Below are 22,500 nucleotides of genomic sequence, written 5' to 3' on the forward strand. Positions count from 1 at the left end.
AACCTTCCACGGGTTATTTTGCACAATATTTAATCAGGAAAACCACAGGCCTGTGTGGTGAACGCCTGTATAATAGTTACATGGGACCTCGTCTCATGAACCGGAAAACTCTGCCCATACTTCTCAGGAGACGTGCTGTTGACATGTTTGAGAGTGTTTGAGTTTCCATCAAAGAGCTTTTATTAGTGTAAAAATAAAACTCCCGACATTTATAGCTTTAGCTGTGTCAAATCTGACCGTTTTTATGATCTTCATATTTTTGAATGTTTATACATTGCTGTTTTTGTCTGGTTACACATGATTCAGAATGAAATGTATATCTTTGTACGCTTGTGCGTATGCAGTCCAGAGAGAGTCGTCGCGTGTGTCTCTGAAGAGATCGTCTGAGATCAAGGCGCGGGCGGATCAGAGGGGCTCTGTGGTGGAGTCGATGGACCCTGCTCTGAGTGGGATCAAACAACAGCTGCAGGAGAAAAGTGAGTCCGTTCACGCACATACAGGTGCTCAACAATGTTGGGCGCTATCGCAGACATCAAATGATATAAGTCAGCCTGACAGCAGTTGTTCCACTCGTAAAAACATCCTTAGCTTAGTTTTGATTGGCTCACTGGTTTAAAATGATAGGTTGGGTGCTCATGCGCCAATTAAAGGCCCGTTCACACCAAGAACACGATATTGTTCTGTTTATTCTAATGCCGGGTACAGACTACACAATACTTTGTCACTGTGTCAGATTATGCGATTTTGACTCCGAAATTCTTGTCGTTTCATGGACAAGAAACATGTCAGACTACATGTTGCTTCCCGACCAATCATTGCTTGCCGTCTTTAACCACGTGCGTGATATCCTAGAGAAGACGGAACTAGCGATTTACTTTCGTAAACATACAATGGCTACTGAGGCGGCATGTTAGCTTAATGCTAATTCCAGTATTCACCAGGTTGCTGAAGTTCACTTTGTCGAGATTAATTGTTTGACAGCCCTTATATATATATATATATATATATATATATATATATATATATATATATATATATATATATATATATATACATATATATATATATTATATTATATTATATTATATTATATTATATTATATTATATTATATTATATATCCTGATATATAATATAAATGTAGATTTCGATATAGATATTATATAATATTTTTAGATAGTATATTTAAGAAATATCTGCATGTATATACTTTTCATATATAAATTTATATTATTTATATTATATATAAATTAGGGCTGGGCAAATTAACGCGTTAACGCGGGCGATTAATTTTTTCAGCTTAACGCATTAAAAATATTTAACGCAAATAACGCAGCGTCCGTTTTTATGTCCATTTTTGCCTAGCGTTACATGATCACGCTCCTATTCATGTAAATGCTTCAAAGCGCGACAAGACACAAGAGAATGCGCTATATGTCAATGTCCTGTCTGTGTGTGTGTGTGTGTGTGTGTGTGTGTGTGTGTGTGTGTGTGTGTGTGTCAGTGTCCTGTCTGTGTGGCTGCGTCTCATGTCAGCTAATCGAGGGACACTCTGACACACACACACACACACACACACACACACACACACACACACAAACACTCGACGCAAAGACAGAATCGCAAAACACAGACAATTTTGAGTATGCTCATATTAGGAGTCTTAAATTAGTTAAATAACATCTTAAATTAACTTAAAGAGTTGTGAGGAAATGAGATGCGCGGGACAGCGTCATGTTCATCAGCGGCCGCTCTTAAAGTGACAGGAGCACTGATGATGCCTGTCATTAATGTTCATCAAAGAACAACGGGAACAGAGAAAATTGTAGCTTTAATGATGATTAATCTATATTTAATGTATTATTTATGCAGTTAAGAAAGGTGTTTGATAACTATTACATTTCTGATATGTCTAACAGGAAAGGCTATGTGTAAATATAACATGTATTTTGGGTCTATGTAAAGATTGTTTTAAGCAGGGCTCGACATTAACGCTTGTTCGGGACAAGTGGATTTTTTGAAGGGGCAAGTGAAAAACTATTTTACTTGCCCGACGGACAAGTATCCTGGTTAAAACGTCAAAACAAAAAATAACTAGGGAATCACCAAAGTGCAAGAATGATTCTGCATTCAGTTAGTGTAAGTGGCGATCGATAGTGGATAATATAAAACGAACTGACGTTAACAAGGTTGTGCTGTTGAGGCTCGAGCAGCTTCTCGAGGAGAAAATCAAAAACAAATGAGCGCCGCTCACACACAGAAACTCAGTTAACATACACAGTTAAAATTGTGCAGTTTTTATATTTATAACATATGATACAGTTAAGCAACATTACACTAACAAGAGTGTCCTGAATACCATCACGACTGAAAATGACACTGATTTCATACGCCAGTTCCATTAACAATTATTTAACATTAAGTCACTTACATTTTAGAAGGAATATGGACTGTTTTGTTCTATATCAGCAGCGAAAATAGTTCCAACAAATATCACCGCAGAACCGTAACGCATCTCACAGCAACAGCGTGTGTTAGTGATTGATTCAGCGTTTTAATGAATCGGTTGAATCAAAGATTCAATGGCCTATTCGTAAACGACCGCCAAATTCTTGAAAGATTCAGCCGTTTCACTGAATCGCCTCAATGACTCGCTTATTAAAGGGTAACTAAACCCTAAACCAACTTTTTTTAGTTAATGATCTGTAATAATGGGGCTTTATTAATGCTGTTCATTGATTCGAGTAAATGTTTTGACATTTGAGTATAAAGTGTTTTAATTCTATAAAATATGGTGTAAAACCGCCAAAGTTCTGCCCTCTTAAGGTTGAACGGTGGCTACTGCAGTTGAATTTTCCTATTGGACGTTGTGGTACATCGTGACGTAGGATGGTACCTCCAACGGCTCACTACCCACGCCCCTGGCACGAGCTCACCACGCCCTCAGAAATGTTTCCCCCAATCACACGATGAGAACGGCTTCACTCCAGTATGAACTGTCATGTTACATGAAGTAAACATTATGAATGAAACTCACTTGACACTTGCTTTAACATTGTATTGAAGAAAATACGGTTAAATAATGCAGTTGTCAGTACACGTCAGGCTTTTCTTGCGATATTATTGCCGCCCGTCATGTGTACAGATAATTTTCATACATGAGACGCACTTTCAAACCCTGACACGCAAGTGGTTGCCGCGGACGTAGATAGATTAGGTCAGTTCTCTTGCGCGGCTGCTTCACTAGCATCGTCGGCATCGGGAGTTAACGCAGTTTGAGCAGTTTGAGGGTCTGTGTCTGTTACGGACAATCCACCCTCCTCCACTTCAGGTGAAGGTAGGAGAAATGACCGCTCTGTTGCAAAGCTGGCGTCACTCCAGTCATTCTCCATCTCTGCGACTCGCGAGTCAGACAGCTGTCAATCAACCCATCACTGCAGGTCTCAGGTGCACGCCCTCCGCTCAGCCCCGCCCTCGGTTCGTCCCCTCTGTGTCCGCCGGGCTCTGCCCACTTTTCCAGCATTTTTTGAAAATTGCCAGTGGGTGGAGTTAAGCTCTGAGCAGGGGTTTAGTTACCCTTTAAGACGGTCACATGCTGCCACCTACTGGTGGTTTAGTTTCATCTTTCCAACATTTCTTATTTATTCAAAAATATTTAAAATAATCTCATAACATTATTTAATGCAATTGTAATTTTTCAGTGTAAATTATTTAATTTGATTGGTAACAGCCTATAGTGTCTTATTCTAATTTAATTTATAGATCAAATTTAAGAATATAAAAGGAAAGCTGAAGCATATCCTATATTTAATAAGATTATGGAAAAATGCCCTTTATAAAAAGGTACAAATATGACAAATATGCATATTTAAATATGTCAAAAATGATTAAACACTGGTGAGAATATTGCTTCAGAATAGATTACATTTACAAAAAAAATCCGGACAAGCAAATGTTTTACTCGGACAAGTGAATGACAGATTTACTTGTCCGAAGGACAAGCGTGTGAACAGGCTTAATGTCGAGCCCTGGTTTTAAGTTCACTTAAATTAAAAGTTGTTTCTTTTAAAGCCTAATAAATGTTGAAATTGGGAGCTTTCAGTTATACTGTAATGTAACATCATTAATGTTTCATAGAGACTTTAGTATCAGTGATACTGGCCTTCATTCATAAAAAGATGCCATTACAACACATATTTAAAATATACTGTCTTTAAATTGTTTCTACATTAATTTGGAGAGTAACTGAAATTATTATAATATCAAAATATTAAAAACTTAAAATATTTAAAACTTGCGATTAATTACAGAAAAAAATTGATTAATTAGTTACTTTTTTTTAATCGATTCCCAGCACTAATATAAATATAAATATTTTATATATAAATATAAAAACATTTCTTTTGTGTGCATTTTTTTAGACACATAATAATTATACACAGAACACACACATATATTATGGAAACAAACTTTTATTTTGGATGTGGTTAATCGCGATTAATCGATTTGACAGCGCTAATATAAATAAAATAGTATATCAGTCTGGCGAGTAAACACACATTTTTACTAGCCAATGGCGATTCTATTGCCAAGGGGTGTGTAGAGGGTTGTATATAAACGTCTACTGTTGTTGTTTCTCAAGTTGTTTGTTGTTTCGTCTTTTTGTTTCTTTTTTTTCCTTTTTGAGTGTGAAACAACGGGCATGGGCAGTGTTGCCACCGTGTGAACAAACTAATTAAAGCAAAAAAAAAAAGGTGCATGTGCGAGCTTAGAAAAATAATGCTGATGGCGGATTTTTCGTCATGTACTCTGTATTCTAAAAAAGCGAAGTACACTTTGGGCTTTAGGCTGAGGAATCCGATCCGGTTGCGCTCCCCTCTGGATGGAGGTCAGATTCAGGCCAGCTTCTACACCGAGCTTAGCAGGCATTGTTTCAGTCTTGCTTGTTGGTAGATATAAATATGGCGATAGGCGGACTGGAAGCGGAAGAGCAGGCCTTGGCTGAGGCCGAAGCAGCCCGGAGCTCTGGTTACATTCTGCCCTAATTAATCCGGACAAGACCCGGTACCTGCCAAACTCCTAAATAAAGCGTTCTGTTGCACTGCGCCAATACATGCCCGGGATAACAATGATCGGTTGTCATGGACTCATTTCCCAAAGCTGGAATCATAGCACGTGTAAAACGATAGCCGCCCTCAAGTCAAAACACACACCGCTTTAATCATGCTTTCACCTCCAACTTTTTTCCCCCTGTGGTCTTAGAAATTATACTGCCATGTGAGCGTGTAGATGTTTAAATATTTTCTTTATGGATAATGCTCGACTGTTTTGGTACATTGATGTGACATTTGATAAGCGCGAACTGAGAGGTTTCACAACTTCGATTTTAAAGATAACTACCCTGGAAGTGCCATTAAATGTGTTTCTTTTGTGTCATGTAAAGTTGAAAGTCTGTGGAAACAGATGTGTTTCAGCCCTACTATAAAAAAATATATAAAAAAATGTGGACAACACGGACTAGTTGCTGCCGGGTTTTCTGCGCTTTTTCCAAGTTCCGTCACACCAGCCGTTTCAACCCATTAAAATCATTGTGAAAGTTGACAGTGAAAGCGCTCAATCACAGAGACGCGCTGACAATCGGTCCACGTTGGTATAATTACAGTCCACAGTTGCTCCAGAAACGCCCACAGCAGTTAAAAACCACAGGAAGTACTATGTAAAACCTCATTTACTCCACTTTTGTGGGGCTGTAGTAACTTTTCCCATGTGATGCCCTCGATTTGAATGTTGAGTGACGTTTGGGTAGGGGGTGGACATTCTTTGTCAGTGTCAGCGAGGTTTTTCCTGATACATAAACATAACAAGCCATTGGCGTGATCAACATTTCCCCTGTTCTCCATATTTTCCATTGTGCCGCACCTGGTCTGCAGATGTTGGCTGAGGTTTGACGTCCCACGTGTAGAAGCGATGCATTGGTGTATTAATGTAGCCAAACATTTGTGATGAATGGTGTTGCGAGTGAGGCGTTAGAAATGCTAATTTAATCAGGTCTGCATCCCTTGCTCTCACTCACTCACTGACTTTACTTTTTAATGTAACATGCTTTAGCATACCAGTCCACGGGACTTAAACTCTTGAAAAATGCAGTTATTTTTTCGGATTTGCTTTGTTTTTCTGAAGTGGTCAGTAAAAGGAGCTTATTTTTCATGAATTTTATACAAGGTTTTTCATTTTTTGTTTTTAATAAAATGTACACTACAGCATATTAGACTGATTTCTGAAGGATCATGTGACAGTGAAGACTTCAAATGTATTTAAATAGAAAACAGTTATTACTACAATAATATTTCACATTATTATTGTTTTTACTTCGCCTGACAAGCCAGACCCACATCAAGATGTTGGGTCTGGGAACACACTATTGGCAGGGCTCAATCCGAGGGGCGGGGTAAACGGTTGAAGCGCTACAACCAACCAGAGCAACGAAGAAGGTGAAGCGGAGCTAGTTGATCGATTAAACTTTCGCCGTATCCGGTCGGCAAAACTCTAAACACATCTTCCTTTCTTAAGAATGACTTCAGTGCCGTTCTTTGTTCTTTTCTTAAAGAAAAGCTTCTTTCAGAGTCGATTCGAAAGACCGCTGTTCGCCAGCTTCTTTGTTTACAAGCAGCACGCGGAACCGCTGCAACTCTGCCATCATTATGTTAAGCCCGCCCACCGACTCTATACACGATGTGATTGGCCCGACTAGAGTTTGGTTTTTCCAGCTCGCAAGCCAACGGAGAGTTGCTAGACGCCCTGGCTACAAATTATATTTGCTGCCGCTAGGCGTGCGTCTAGATTTCTAGCCTAGTTTTTAATGTTTTCGATCAAATAAGTGCGGCCTCTGTGAGCATAAGAGACTTTCAAAAACATTAATAAATCTTACCGACCCAAAACATTTGAACGATGGTGTATATTATTTTTCATCATTTTTTAAATTACAGCTAAATATTGTTTTTGGTCATTAAAATGTAATCATTTAAAATCTTTTTTTACTATGATGAACCTTCATCTGTCCTTTGCACTCTGTAAAAAATCAGTCCCTCGCGGGTCAAAATGGTCTGAAGTCCTGGTCCAGAAAGCTTATATCATTTCATTTTTAGAAAAAAAAATTTTTCTATTTTTTTGGTACCTTTTTTATTTATTTATTTTTATTTTATTTAACTTTATAATAAAATTTATTAAAAAAAATTATTAATAATATAATTTAAGAATCTCTTCAGAATGCATTCAGATACACAAAGTAAAGTTTTAACTTTACGCTTTTTTTAGGGTTTTCTATACTCATACTATGTACACACTCGTATTCCATTCATTCCTAAGGAGGGTCAAATTGACCCGTGAGGGACTGATTTGTTACTTTTTTAAATTTCAACCACACAAAATTCTCTGATCCAGTCAATTTGTTTTGTGTATTCGTGGTTCAAGTGTGAAAAAAAGTCAGATGAACACTTTTTTTTTTTTCAACTTTTTTTTTGGGTCAAAATGACCTAAGGGAAGGATAAGGGTGAAATAGTAATCAGGTAGTCATCATTATGATGTATGATTTTAATGTGTAGCATACAACCAAAAAGATCAACAACAGGCCAAAATCTAAATTCTAAGGAGGTGTATTAACAATTATGTTTGAAACTAGCTGCTTTTCATGCTAGCTAAGTTTAATCAAAATATTGAATAGGTATCACAAAAAAACATGGGATTTGTGTCTCACCAAATTGTACCGTATTCATGGCAAGTACCTTTTAAATTTACGACTTGGGCTACAGAAGAGCATTTTTGTTTTCTTACCCAGAGCACATTTTCTCTGAAACCCCACACTACACTCACCCCATATCATAGTTAAGGGTCACAAGTGCCCATAAAAGCTGTTCCACCCGTTTATTTGCCTCCATTGCCCTTTGGGCTTCCAGCCGATAGTGTTCCCTGGCGTCCCGTTGTCGTTTTCTGCAGTATCACTGCTGACTCCTCTCTCAACTCTTGCCCTCGGCGCACTCTCAGCCCTCTGATTATATTCATCCATCAGCTTGACATCAATCCCATGCTAGTATGCGGCACCTGACATTAATGTCATACGTTTCCACTCACTCTGTCACGGACAGTGGGCACCCAAATGGCGGTAATTGACTTTAAACGCTGCTCTCATTATTGTGTGTGTGTTGTAGTGCAAGAGCCGGCCCCGCTGACGGAGATGGAGCTTCGCGCTAAATGGGAGCAGGCGCTTGGTCCGCATTACGATGTTATGGTAAGCAAAAACGAAGGGGAAGTAATGTTAACAGATGCTAAGTGCGGCTCTCAATTAAACATGAAGCAAACTGCACATCAGCAAGAACTGCCGGCACTTACGCATGCTGTGATAAGAGATGTTCGATCGACCAGCTAAATCTGGCTGTAGATTGCCTCAGTTGACTCCTATTGAATTTGAGATCATGTGCTGACATACTGTTGTTTGGGTTTATTTACCATAAAGGGAGTGTGTTGACCGCAACAGGTTACCTATGGAGTTGTTTTGTTTTGTGTTTATATAATCTGCATTATATTTGATTTTTTTTTACAGGTTGTGCAGCTAGACCCTGTCATAGAAGATGATATTGAGCTACAGAAGTACTCCAAGGTAACATGGAAACGGCAGTCACAATTTATGAATCATTCGTTCATTCGTTCAGCACTATAGTAGGGCTGGGCGATCTATCTAATAATCATAATATATAGTGGAGATGGAGACAAGTTAGTCACGAGCAATCCTTCTTTGTCTCATTACTTGCAAGCATGAGAGCATTTACGATATTACATTCAATTAATTTCCTTTAATCAATTTGCTTCAATGGATCAGTTCATAACCCTGAACAATTTGTATGCATGATCACACAAAAGGGTGTCCTCAAGTCCTCACCTCGCTTTTAATATTTTATGTTTTAGAAAATATATATTTAGGTAAATACAGCTATACAACCATGGGTGTTTGGTTGAAATGATGATTCCTTTTAATGGAGAAAAATGAGAAAAATTTCAAACCCTTTTTTTAGCAAACACTTAAATATCAAGATGTATATTGAATCGTGACTCTGTAATGACCACAATGTGAGTGAGTCTTGGCCTAATTGTGAAATGATGTTTCTACAGCTTCTTCCAATACACACAATGCGCTTGGGCGTGGAACTAGACTCTTTTGATGGACACCACTACATTTCTACAGTGGCTCCTGAGGGCCCGGTGGCAAAACATGGGCTACTTCGACCAGAGGATGAACTTCTGGAGGTAAAGTCATTTTAAAGAGCATTAACCCGCATCTACACTGGCGACGTGGGTCCTCCCTACACCGTCTCTGTTTGGCATTATGGTTAGGTGTGCTTCCAGGGTTTGGCCAGCCTGCGGTGTTGCTTTTGGCTTGCTTTGGTGAGCCTCTTCTCAGTTGCCTTAATAACACTGACCTTTGCATCCTGCCAGCACCAAGCCTCCAGGAAGGCTTGCTGCTGCTGCTGCTGCTGGCTCATAGATGTTCTGGCAGGAGGGCTCCTAAGTCTGACCGAGGCCATCTGCATGACTGTCCCCTGCCCTAACCTCCCCACTGGCCTTGCTTCCTGCCCCCTTCCCTCTAAACTTCCCCCTCCCACCTGGTCTGGTGGCCGAGGGCCGCTGTGCCTTCAGCCTGTTGCTGTTGGCAGGAGCGTGGCTGGTTAAAGTAGGGAAGATTTGCAGGGCTGCAGGGGAAGTGGCTTATATGGAGATGAGGCGTACCTCAAGGCGATGTCCTGGGGCTAATGCATTTGTTGAGGAATCTTTTATGAAAATCCCTAATTTAAGTGTAACCAGTATCCTAATATACTTCTCTTAGCCTTGCTAGATGCTTGGAAGCCCAATGGTGTGTGTGTGTGTGTGTGTGTGTGTGTGTGTGTGTGTGTGTGTGTGTGTGTGTGTGTGTGTGTGTGGCATGTGTGGAGCCCATGGCTTCCCCCTGGTTTGGGCAGATGGCACAGTGCCGCCCCCACTCGCCATAGCAGCTCCAGGCTTGCCCACTCCATGAAATGCCAATCAAAGATGACTAGTGGATGTCACAGAGACTGTGTAATATAGTCACTGGCCTAATAAGCACCCCATACAATGTTAATATAATTTTTTTTGTCTCACCCTTGTCAAATAAAATAAGTTACAGTTTATAAATGACCATTTTTTAGTTCCCCTACTGACTGATCGAGGAAACGGTGCGCACATTCTTTATAAGTGAAGTTTCTCCCAATAAAATGTGTATTGTATTTGAAGGTAAATGGCGTGCAGTTGTATGGGAAGTCTAGGCGAGAGGCTGTTGCGTTCCTCAGAGAGGTTCCTCCTCCCTTTACTTTGGTTTGCTGCAGACGCCTCGCTGAAGAGGGCAGCGAATACCACCCTGAATCTGAAGAGTGGCACTCATCCAGCCCGTCAGCCAGCTTACAGGAGCAGGTAACAGAAACATACATGCACAGGGTCCAAAATGAACACCAAACAACCAGCAAATAGTAAAATTTACTTTGGCAAGTTACTCGGAATTAGCCAATACTTTAAAAAGAACTGTAAAATAAAATGTTTTCTCATTTTGTATTAAATGTACAGATTGAGAATAATCTCTCCATGTTGGCCAAAGATACAAGTCTACGCAACAGCTTGAGGGAAAAGTTACAGGTTTGTCCATATCCACTAATTAAACGTTACTACTGAATTTTAGTTCAGTGGTTATCTATTACTTTTGCTTCAGGATCCAGATTTTACATTGGATATCATACAAAAAAATCATTATTTAATTCATTATATTATTCATTACATTTATTATTTATATCTCAGTAAGTTCAATTTCAATGAACAATTGGTACCATGATCAACTTGTCTTTTATAGTTTGTTTAATTTGAGCATTTGATTGATTAATCGACCGAACAGACCTGCAAGCCATTTTTGGGTCACAACCCACCAATTGAGAACCACTGCTAGCTCACCATGATTTGTGCTTTTCTTTTCAGGATCGTCAGCAATTGGCAATGGAGCGGGAGGTAGATGATGATGAAGAGCCTCTAGAGTCAAGCGGCCCTGAGAGAAAGCATTTGGAAGAGGAGAAGGATGACGAAGAAGAAGAAATAGAAGAAGAAGAGGAGGAGGATGAAGGGGAACTGGCTCTATGGTCTCCGAATGTGCAGGTGCTAGAACTAGAGAAAGGAGAGCGAGGTCTAGGCTTCAGCATACTAGACTATCAGGTGGGGAATTTCCTCTTTTCTTTTTGACCTTTTTTTCTATATATTTATTTATCTAGGAAATATCATGCGGAAAAAAGATTTGCCTTTCAAGAAGTGTTTGCAAAGCAAAAATAGATTTAAAGGGATAGTTCACCCAAAAAAGAATTTTACCCCATGATTTACTCGTCCTCAAGCCATCCTAGGTGTATATGGCGTTTTTGAAGACGAATACAATCGGAGTTATAGTAAAAAATGTCCTGGCTCCTCCGAGCTTTATAATGGCAGTGGATGGGGACGATATTTTGAAGCCCAAAAAAGTGCATCCATCCATCATAAAAGTACTCCATATGACTCCAGGGGGTTAATAAAGGCCGTCTGAAGTGAAGTGATGCGTTTGTGTCAGAAAAAAATCCATATTTAAAACTTTATAAACTAAAATAACTAGCTGAATGGCCGTACGCATCGATTTACGGCGAAAGAGTAACACCTGACCTGACTCATGACGTATTGACGAACGCTGAAGCGCTGAAGAGAATTTTTAAAGAGGAATTGTCTGAGGATTTCGATATAAGAGAAGAGGAGCTTGAGTTTGTTGCCCAGCTCTATTAGTTTGAACTAGGGATGCACCGATACCTTTTTTTCAGATCCGATCCGATATTTAAAATTCTGAGTATCGGCCGATTCCGATACCAATGCAGTTCTGTTTAAATCTATGTAAAATTTCTATACCTCAGTGTGTTGAACTGATAATCACTCTTTTGTGAGTTAAACACAATCTACTAAATACAGACAACTTCATTATAAAGAAAAACAACAAATTATAAAAAATAAATCACAATCTATGACAAAAATACTACTATAAACTAGACGGTGGATAAACTAGATTAGTGAATAAAAAGCACAAAATGTTACTTGTGAAAAATCACAAGTGCACAATAATTGTATAAAATCTAAACATTTAGTAGGGGACCATAAAAGTGAATAAGTGTAGCTCTAAATCTGGTAAAATGTTGTAAAAGTACATATATTTATAGATATAGGGCCTATAATAAGAAATTAAGACATTTATTTTAAATGTATAACGCAGCTTTTTAATGAGGCAGCAACATATTATAGATGGGACAGAACAAGAAAGGCTATTAATAATCTTTCATAGCCTAAAGGTATTATAATACTAACGGCTCCAATAGAGAGCAGCAGAGTCACAGCGCGCCGCTCCGTCCGCATTGAAAAGTTCAACTTTAAAACACAAAGGGAAGATATATCTATGCGTAGTGTTTCTATCTATGCAATATTTTACTGAGGCGTTTCTTTTAACAGTTTAACACTTCAGTTACCGTGTGTGAAGAACAACACAATCTCTAGTCCAGTGTTGTGATCTATCAGACACCCGGTAGAAAGTAATGTTAACACGATTTACAGCATTAAATTCCAGCAAGATAGTCAAGTTATGCAAAACCATAGAGCGTTATATACAGATCAAGCGTAATAACAGGAACACTGAATCATCTTGGAGAGAGTTTCATCATGTTGACTGTCGTATCGAACGCGACACACAGTTTAAAGCTGAATGAAGAATGTCTGACAGACGCAGCGGAGGGAAGCATTCGCGTGAACTTGAATTTAATGATTAAATATTCATCTTTACCTCACATTAAACTATGGAATGGCTTCAGAACCAGTGTTAATTTTGACAGCATATTTTGATTTAGTTTTAGTTGTAGTCTTTTGACTAAAATGCCATTTAGTTTTAGTCTAGTTTTAGTCGACTAAATATCATAAGATTTTAGTCTCCTAAAATCTAATGAGTTTAGTTAAATTGTAATACATTAAGCATTTAAGCATAACATAACCAACTGCCACTTGAACTGACATTTTGACATCATTTAGTTTTTGACATTAAAAATACACGAAAGAGAGCTCAATTCACTTTTTTGTTTGTTTTTTTAAAAACATCTATATAGTTTTTATAACTTTGTATTTCTGTTTTAGTTAGTAAGCCATGTCAGGTTAAGCTAAAGCTTCAAATAAGTTTTTTTATTTATTTTTTCATTTTAGTTAACATTTATTTAATTTCAAGTAATGAAGATTTTTATGGTTTTAGTTTACTTTTATAACCCTTATACTTTATTGAATATGTGTCAAATACTGGTCTTTCCTCCTGACTATGAATTAAATGGGAATTAAATTAAATATAGTTTATTGTGTAAGCAAAAACGAATATATAATGCGTGACTTTTAATTATAAACATGCTCGAAACACACATTGACTCTTATTTTGAACTGTCTCCACCTTACTATTGCAGTTGCAGAATGCTTCAAGTTCAGATGAGGGAGATAAAATATTCAGTTACAATCGTCTACAACATATTACTATATAAAAATGGTAAAGTAAACATTGTCATTACTCATCAGCATTAGTTCCTAAACAATTGCCTGGCATAAACGTGCGCTATTCATTGATTGAGCCGCTCTGGAGCGCTGTATTGGGGATGCGTGAGCCATAGAAGCTCAGCAGAGCCGTGGTTTCCAGCGGTTAGATCAGTTCAAATCAAATGTTCGCATACACAGGATATCAGTTCTGACTGGATCTCTTCCCTAATCGTCCCTCCCTAACATTTTCGTCTCACTTTTATTTGTTGACGAAAATGACAGTACGTTTTCGTCATAGTTTTTGTCATCCAACACTAGTTTTTATTTAGTTATCGTTTCGTTTTCGTCAGTGAAAAAAGGTTGTTGACGAAAATTATGACAAATTATTCGTCAACGAAATTAACACTGTTCAGAACACTTTATATGGTGCACGAAGAAGAGTTGATGATGCTTTATAATGTTTTTGTGCCTTTTGTGGGGCACTGGGGCTTAACAATAACACTGAATATTATACGCACAGTATCGGATTTGGATCGGTCCTGTCTGATCGATACCCTATCCGGCAAATAATGGCGGATATTGAGTATCGGATCGGTGCATCACTAGTTTGAACCGCGAGAGGCATCAAAGCTTGCGTCTCTTACATCTTCCGTTGTACATCGCTTAAGGGGTTACTCTTTTGCCATAAGTCGACTTGCATAGGCTGTCTGCTGGAAGCTAGTTATTTTACTTTATAAAGTTTTAAATATGGATATTTTTCTTACAAAAAGTTTGCTTCAGAAGGCCTTTATTAACCCCCTGGATTACTTTTAAAGATGGATGGATGCGCTCTTTTGGACTTAAAATCTGTGCAACTTCGATTGAGTTAGTCTAAAAGAAGATGGTTATATACACCTAAGTTGGCTTGAGGGTGAGTAAATCATGGGGTAATTGTAATTTTTGGGTGAAAGTATTTTCAGTCAGTAAAACCAGCTATAAATTAATAAATATATGCACAAGACCAATCAATCACAATTCAGCATGCAAACAGATATAAGAAAAGTTAAATCACAAACTCTTAACAAACTCTAACAAAGTTTGCCAAAAAACAACAACTAAACAAAAAATGGATAACATATTAAGGCTAAAAAAAACCCCAAAAAACTGACGATTGCGTGGAAACTTTAAGTTGATTAGAATAAATTATCAGGGAGAAGTTTTATACGTCTGCAGTTTAGAACACACCCTGACCATAATGTTGAATGAATACTGCTGCCTTTCAAAAACTGTGATAAATAGACAAAATAACAATATCAGACCATAAAATGTTACATTTAGTTAAAAAACAGTACCATTTATCTATAAGTAAAGTGTGCCATTCACACATTTTGTATCAGAGTTCCTTTAAGCAGGGGGAAAAAGGAGAAAGGAGACTGGAATCAATTAATCCCCCTGGTCTTTACTAAAGTGTGATCACAGGAAACGTGCGTTGATGTCACAAGTCTTTGGACACTGAACAAAAGAAAGCAGTGAAACCTTTCCGACTAGGGCCGCCGCTGTTTATCTGGCCCTGTGCCAACCGTCAAACCCTTTGCTCTCCTCACTTAGTACGAAAAGCTGCTTTCCTCCTTCCTTCATTAGCCCTCTAATCAGGGTTAGTACATAACTGCACGTTGATCCTGAATCAGAAGTGATCATGTAACGAGGCCACTTAGAATGCAGAACCTCTCCCGCAGTCCTGCTCTCCACCGCTCCTGTGGGACGCCTCGTGTTTTATATTATCCAGCCATGGGTTTCAATTGATTTCATGCAGGGAAATAGTATTGGCAGGAGCATGCTCATTCTTTCGCAACTTCATCAGGACTGTAATAAATGGCTGCCGCATCATGGCGAATGTGAACGGGGATCGTGTTTTAATGGTAAGGTATGCTTCTTTCCTGGTCGGAGGCTGCCGTGAGTGATGGGGGCCGCGGCGACATTACATTGCTGCTTAATGGCGATAACCTGAGCAGTGATCCCTTAAATTCTTCCTTTCTCTTCATCTCTCGGGTACATGAAGGAATGAAGATGGAGGAGGGACGAGGGAACTAGGGACAGAGTCCTTAGGCTCTGAGCTACAAAAAATATGTTTTGCTGACTCAAAGTCCTTTGTTTGTCTTTTTTATTGCCATTATGAGATTGTATGAAGCTACGCAAGGCTTTTTTTGTTTGGTTTTGCACCATAAACAAGTACAAACGAATTGCATCAATACCGCATCGATGGTCTGAATTTGAGATGATCTCATCCCCACCAAGGCGAGAGAAGAAATTCACAGGCCTGCAACTTGGATCATAGATCATTGTCACGAAGAGGCTGAAGTACTAAAGCTTACTTTGCAGATCTTCTGGAAGAGTTGCTGGTGCACCCTGGGGTTTATTGGAAGCCATATTGACCTGTTCAGCTTCCCCTCGGTCGAACTCACCGTCTTCGTGCTCTGCACCAGCTGAGCCCCCTCCACCTAGCCCCGTATGTTTGCTTATCTGCACCGAAACGAACGCTTTTCAACCCGAGGGCCTGATGCATGATGGGTGGGAATTGATTCAGAGGAGGAGGAGGGGTGTTTAGGCATTTGCCGAGTTGTGAAAGAAGTGTTAAAATGTCCATAAATGTATGAGCTGTAAGGAATTGCCAGAAAGACTAAAGCGGGCAACTCCCACAATGCAATGATGGGTATGGTCTTCTACGGTCTTCTAATGGAGGAAGAATCTCTCAACCTTTCTTCTTGACTTCTTTTCTGTTTCCCGCGGCAGACGGGCCAGGGCCTCTCCAGTCTGCAAGGGGGAAATCGATTTTGCCGCTCTCTCCAGTAAGAGGCCTGAGTTGATAAGGCCACGTCAAGACCTGCAGACATGCTCGGAGCCTTCGAGAACCTTCAATCTCCCCCTCTTTCTACCGCCCTTCTTCTCTTCTTTCTCATCTCAACCGCTAGTTGCCCCCAAAGCAAGGAGACCTTGTAACCGCAGTTAGATTGATGGGAGCCCACGGTCACACTGACAGCTGGAAACCAGGGAGTTTTTCTTCCCTAAATGACACCCCTGACTGCGTGAGTGACCTGAAGTGGCGACGGCAAAATCATTTGAGTCACGGTTCAGTTTTTTGCTCTGACAAGAAGGGGATCTCAAAGTAAAAAGCACTACATTGCAACACGAGAAGGACCCCCTTGGTCGTCCTAGCCATCCTGGTAATGGAGATTAATGAAGGTCATCTTGATCTGAAGAGTCTTGAAGGTCATCTGATCTGAAGAGTCGAGCTGTGATGGTTTTAAGTGGGATTATATTCATGCCCATTTAAAAGTCATTTTTACAAGTTCTCAACGATTGAATGTTGCGTATATGAAGTCATGGTGCTGCCAGGCTGAACTGAAGTATGATTGAGCAGCTCTTCTGAAAAGGGTTCAGGGTAGATGTAAGCTGTCCAAAGGGAATGTAGCTTAACACAACCCTCTGTTTGGGTTGGATGTCGGCCCTACACTGGCTTCAAAAAGAAAAATGTCTCTGTTCACAAAAATAATAAACTTGTAGTGTGAAATTATAGCATGAAGAACATGCTGAATTGAATGTTCTCAGAAGGTTCTTGCGTCTACAAATGCCGTTTTGTGGGCTGTAAACTCTTGCTGTGCAAAACAAATTTATTTGTTATGTAGGTTGTGAATGCATGGCTCCAATAATTCATGCTGTCCAAGGAGAAGAGATCTGAGAGAATAAATTTCTGAATCATTTTCGATGGTTCAAAGAGCCTAACCTGCACATCAATACAGCATTTAGTCTCATCCAGTGAATGCTTTAAAGGAGAGTCATAAATCATCCCATTGTGTTATTATTTATTTATCGTTGTTTATTTATTCTGTGGCCCGAAGCTGCAGAAACTGACCAAGGGCTATTTTATTACCGTCGCAGGAAAATAAGCTACCAAATCGACTGCAGAACACCATCCTGACAATGTTGAAGAAGGATATGCATTATGCTTTTCAGCCATAAACAATGGATGTAACATCATGTTGTTGTTTGTTAATGGTGTCTTCCAAAATTTGCAGCAGATCCGAGGGAGATTTGTTTCGATTTACTGCCATTGTCATTTCTGCACTGTCTGTGCCACCTGTTCCTATGTCAAACAGCTGCCCACCGCAGTAAGTTTTATAAAAAAAACAATAGCTGATGCATTGTTCCTCCTCCTCATGCTGACTTTTTTACATGACTAGCATTAAGACTTCAATGCACCTCGCTATTTTAATGCCACAGCTAGTGGCGTGACAACAGTAAGTGAACAATTGTCAAAGCAAATAAAGGTGGTAGCGTTCTGCCATGCTTTGACCTTTGTGTGACATGCCACCTGCAGTAACGCTGTTGCTTAAATTCTTTGCTTCATAGAATCAAATGCACTGGAAAATATTGATGTGAGTCATTTAAAATGGCCTTATACCCAAATAAAAGGGGTTTTCGCATTGGGTAGTTCTAGTAACTTAGTTCTAGGAACTAGCCATTAGTGTTGTAGTACTCAAGACCGGTCTTGGTCTTGATCTTGGTCTTGTCTTGGACTCGGACTAATAGGACTTGGGATTTTGTTTCAAGACCGGTCATGGCCACAACTGCTAGGATATTACTAAATTGCCCGTGCATTGCCTGATTTATTTATTAACATCATTAAAGCTACACTGTGTAACTTTTTTAGTTTATTCTTAGCTAAAAACACTTAGTTCTTTCAAAAATATAAGTGCTCATTAATGTATATTTACTTCTTTCAAGTAATGAAGTATTCTCGTAAGTTTATAATATGCCGTTGAAAATACATACGGGTAAGGGGTTCGAATGCGGGTCGCCATGTTGCCCCTCCATCTTGAAAGTACATTAGCCAAAGAGGGACATACCCGTGAATTCAAGCTTCGCCTTTTCGCGTTTTAACACTCGATGGCACCGTGTCGAATGTGGACGAGGTCGAACTGGAAGCCATGTTAATCTTGGACTAAATCGGCCACCATAGGAGTTAAAACGAAATCGGAATTGAGAGGAAGAGAAACTAATATTCACTGGATGGTCAAATACCTTTTAACCGCTAGATGGGGGAAAATATCACACAGTGTAGCTTTAATGTGATTGGATGTAAAACTTACTGCTTCAGATGCAATCAATAACCTATTTCTAATATGATTTATTTATTGTGCCGATTCAGAAATTAATTAGGGATTGTGTCAAAAAATGTCACCAAAAATGAATACAAATGCTCACAAAATTCAAGATATTGTTGAAAAAAGTTCTTGTATGAGATCTGGATTTATAACGTGATATAATTAACTAATAGAGCAATCAAGAGCAAGAGAGCAGTTTCCACAAATTTTAGTATGACTGCAAACATATTGCTTTAACAAACATTCAATAATTTTCCTCAACATTATTTATGCATTTGCAATTTACCAATTCAGATGCATCTTCTGTATCACCTCTGTAGGTAACAACAATTTTGTTGTTAATGATTTAATTTGATTGGTAACAGCTATATATAGTGTCTTATTCTAATTATATTTAATATAGTAATTTATTATAAGTTATAAGTCATTTCTCTGGTGGTAATGTGGATCTCTATGAATTTAAGGAGTGCTGGTATGGTCTTGGTCTTGGTCTTGACTCGCTCTCGTCCTGCCTTGGTCTTGGTCTTGACTTGGTCTCAACCCCTCAAAGTCTTGGCATGCGTCTCAATCAGCTCCCTGGTTCAGTAGTCAGGGCACTGATCAGGACATAAGTCCATGGGCTGACTCACTGATCATTGCCCTGACTACTGAACCAGGGAGCTGATTGAGACGCACCCACGGTCTTGGTCTCAACACACATTGATCTTGGTCTCAACTTGGTCTCGGATTAGGTGGTCTTGACTACAACACTACTAGCCATCAGGGTGGTTCCCGAGAACTAATAGTTCCCAGAGGGCCATTTTCCTGGTTGCATTCGCACCGCCAGTAGGAACTCTGAAGTGACGTAAGCCTTGCTTCTTGTTGTGACTTTTATTTTGCCGGAGCTGAGAATACCAGAGCCTGAGCACGTATCGCTCACATTCTCCATTAGTTTATGATCTGTTTAACAGTCCTGTCAAATACGCTATTAGACAGAACTGTTATACAAAGAAAGTAGACCATAAATGATAAAGAATTTGCGCTTGTCGTGTGGTTGATGGCCAATGTCGCTAGCTGAACAGAAATACATATTCATGTTTCGCTTGGTCCCCTCAAAGTTGCGTTGGATTTTCTCCTTAGTGTAAAGGTTGAGCAGTCCATCTTTCACTGTTTTCCATGTTCAGAACAGTTTGTTTCTGGAGTAAATATATAGGCTATAATCTGTGTGTGTAGACTGCTTTTTAAAAAATGGCGGGTGCTGGTGTTTCGCGTGCGAATCAGTGTACACTTATGTCACTGGTAGTTCCTATTGTTCTGGGTTAGACCCTACTCTGAAGTAGGAGCTAATTTAGTTCCCCCAAAAGGAGTTCCTACGGCTAAATTCGTTCCTAGTTCCTGCGGTGTGAACACGCCCAAAAGTGGGCACTTCCACCAATAGTTCTAGGAGCTATGAAAAGGTTCCTCCAGTGCAAAAGCCCCTAAAGTTTTCAGATTCCCAAACTCTTTTTGAAGAAAAGCGTCATGAAGTGAGGCAAACATACTAAAGCAGACTATTCTAGTGGGCTAGTTTTGAGGAATTGATGTAATTATGCAATTTGTTTGTCCTTGGAGGTGGCATCCTTGGTTCTCCTCTCAAGGCAACTACGGTCAGAACAACCAAAAGAAGGATTAAAAGAGAAAAAGCAAGAGACAGACATCCCGGAGTTCCTGGTATTCTGTTCAGCAAGATTGAAGCTGAGGCAGAGCGCAGGAGCGAAACAGATGACTTGGCCTGCCGTTGATTTCAGCAAAACGGCAGATTTACTGTCCGCCTGACACCACACTGAAGAATTTCATCTCGTTCGACAAGCAGGGCCAGCAAAGGGAATGCTTGGAGGAGACAGTAGTGAACCTAAGCCAGCAAGAAATATGGGAGATCCATTCCGGGCACCAATGCTCGTGCCCATCTGTTAGCTAGCAGAGACTTTCGACCATTATTGAGGTTATGTAGACCACAGGAAAACATCATGACGGAACTGTTAGCGTTGCCCTAAACTGATTGAATCCAATTCTGACTGGCTATTTTTAGCTGCCGGTGGTTGTGTGGAAATTTTGTAATGTACAACACCAGCCAGGAACTTCTGCGATTTTGTTTTTTTTGGATCCTGCGATGTTCCTCACACCTGAATCATGGAAGGCCGCTGCACTCCCAATGAGCCGTGTACTGTACACCATGTAAATCATATGAACACTCGGATGGAAACGTGAATAAGAAATGGGGCAACCTAGCTGTCTTACTTTCCATCGCTCAGGGGAACATCCATACTGATCATCGTTTTTATTCCGTAGCAGGTGACGTATTGTCGTATAAGGAGCCCCCTGTGCTGGCCTGTTCCCCTTGGCTTTTTTTTTTTTTTCATATAAAAGCTGCTCTACTGACATCACTAGCCATGTGGGATGAGAGCAGGGCTTGGAAAGCAAAGCATGCTTGGCTGGAACCCGGCAGCCGGACAATGCAGCCTGTGTCCTCCTAAAGCGCCAGCTGGAGTGGAACTTCAAATCCTCTCTCCAACTTTTTCCTGTCTTTTTTTCCCTCATTCTTTCCCTTCTAGCAGGCCTCAGTTCCTCTCGCTCTGAAATTGCTGTTCTCTTCTCGTCTGCTTACCGTGCAGCAGTGGCTCACTGGGTAATCAGGGGGCAGTAATTGTTGGGTTTGCTGACCCACTTTTTATGTTTGGGCTTGGTGAAATTTCCTGGTCCGCAGTCCACAGTTTCGATCAGGGCCTCCACTGAAGTTCATTGCTAAAACTCCTTGTCAATAATATGGTATCTCCTTGTTCTGAGTGGTCTTTTTGATTCGAACCTGTCTTTTGTGGCCCTGTCCGAAGATGGTGTCAACTACAGATGTCAGAAATCTCAAAAATTGCAAGGATTGGGTGTTCAGCCGGTCTTTTGACATGGTTGGTCGTAAATGTTCATGGGCAGATAGATGAGATTACTAATGACCGCGCTCCCGCTCAGTTTTTACTCTCAAATAACTACTTGTTAATCACTTTTATATTGTCATATGCCACATAAAAGCCACCCATATGGGTCATGAAATATATTGTTGGAGACATCAAATCGGTTGAATTGCAGTTTTATGGCAGAGCTCCCCAGAGATGTGATTGATACTGTGGCACTTGGGTTGTTGGAGTGGGAAGTTGGCCTCATTTGGCCTTCCAGCAAGTTTATCACGCTCTTTTTGAAAGTAGATTTTAATGTGTGGGTCGCAGAGTCATTTCTGGTATGAAGTACGTTTTCATGTCACTATCGTGATATTGTGAAGGATCACATGATCCTTCAGAAATCATTCTAATTTGCTGATTTGATTCTCAGTTATTATCAATGTTGGAAGCTGCTTAATTATTTTCGGGGGGAACTTCTGATACTTTTTTCAGGATTCATTGATGAATAAAAAGATAAAAAGAACAGCATTTATTCAAAATAGAAATATTTTTCTAGAAGTCTTTACTCTTTTTTTAATCACTTTAACATATTGCTGAAAGAAAGTATTAATTTTTTTTTTTTTTTAAAGTAGTGTATATTGTTGCAAAATATTTCTATTTTCTCATTTCTTTTTTCTGAAAAAAATATTAAGCAACATTGATAATAAATCATCATATTAGAATGATTTCTAAAGGATCATGTGACACTGAAGACTGGAGTAATCTCTGATGAAAATTCAGCTTTTCATCACAGAAATAAATTATGTTTTAAAGTATATTAAAATAGAAACCTATTATTTTAAA

At 39.5% G+C, this 22,500-nt stretch overlaps 1 protein-coding gene across 1 annotated transcript in view; it reads left to right on the plus strand.

The window, feature by feature from the left end:
- The window catches only part of patj (PATJ crumbs cell polarity complex component), a 168,624-nt gene that overhangs the window by 29,069 nt on the left and 117,055 nt on the right, over positions 1-22,500 (plus strand). Inside the window, exons 13-19 of the mRNA XM_079808025.1 lie at positions 345-476; positions 8,204-8,283; positions 8,596-8,652; positions 9,162-9,296; positions 10,299-10,475; positions 10,626-10,694; positions 11,028-11,258. Coding sequence (XP_079664151.1) covers positions 345-476; positions 8,204-8,283; positions 8,596-8,652; positions 9,162-9,296; positions 10,299-10,475; positions 10,626-10,694; positions 11,028-11,258 — 881 coding nt within the window. The remainder of the gene's footprint in view (positions 1-344; positions 477-8,203; positions 8,284-8,595; positions 8,653-9,161; positions 9,297-10,298; positions 10,476-10,625; positions 10,695-11,027; positions 11,259-22,500) is intronic.

The sequence above is a fragment of the Gobio gobio genome (genome assembly GCF_949357685.1).
Source record: "Gobio gobio genome assembly, chromosome: 24".
In the NCBI taxonomy this organism is placed as follows: domain Eukaryota; kingdom Metazoa; phylum Chordata; class Actinopteri; order Cypriniformes; family Gobionidae; genus Gobio; species Gobio gobio.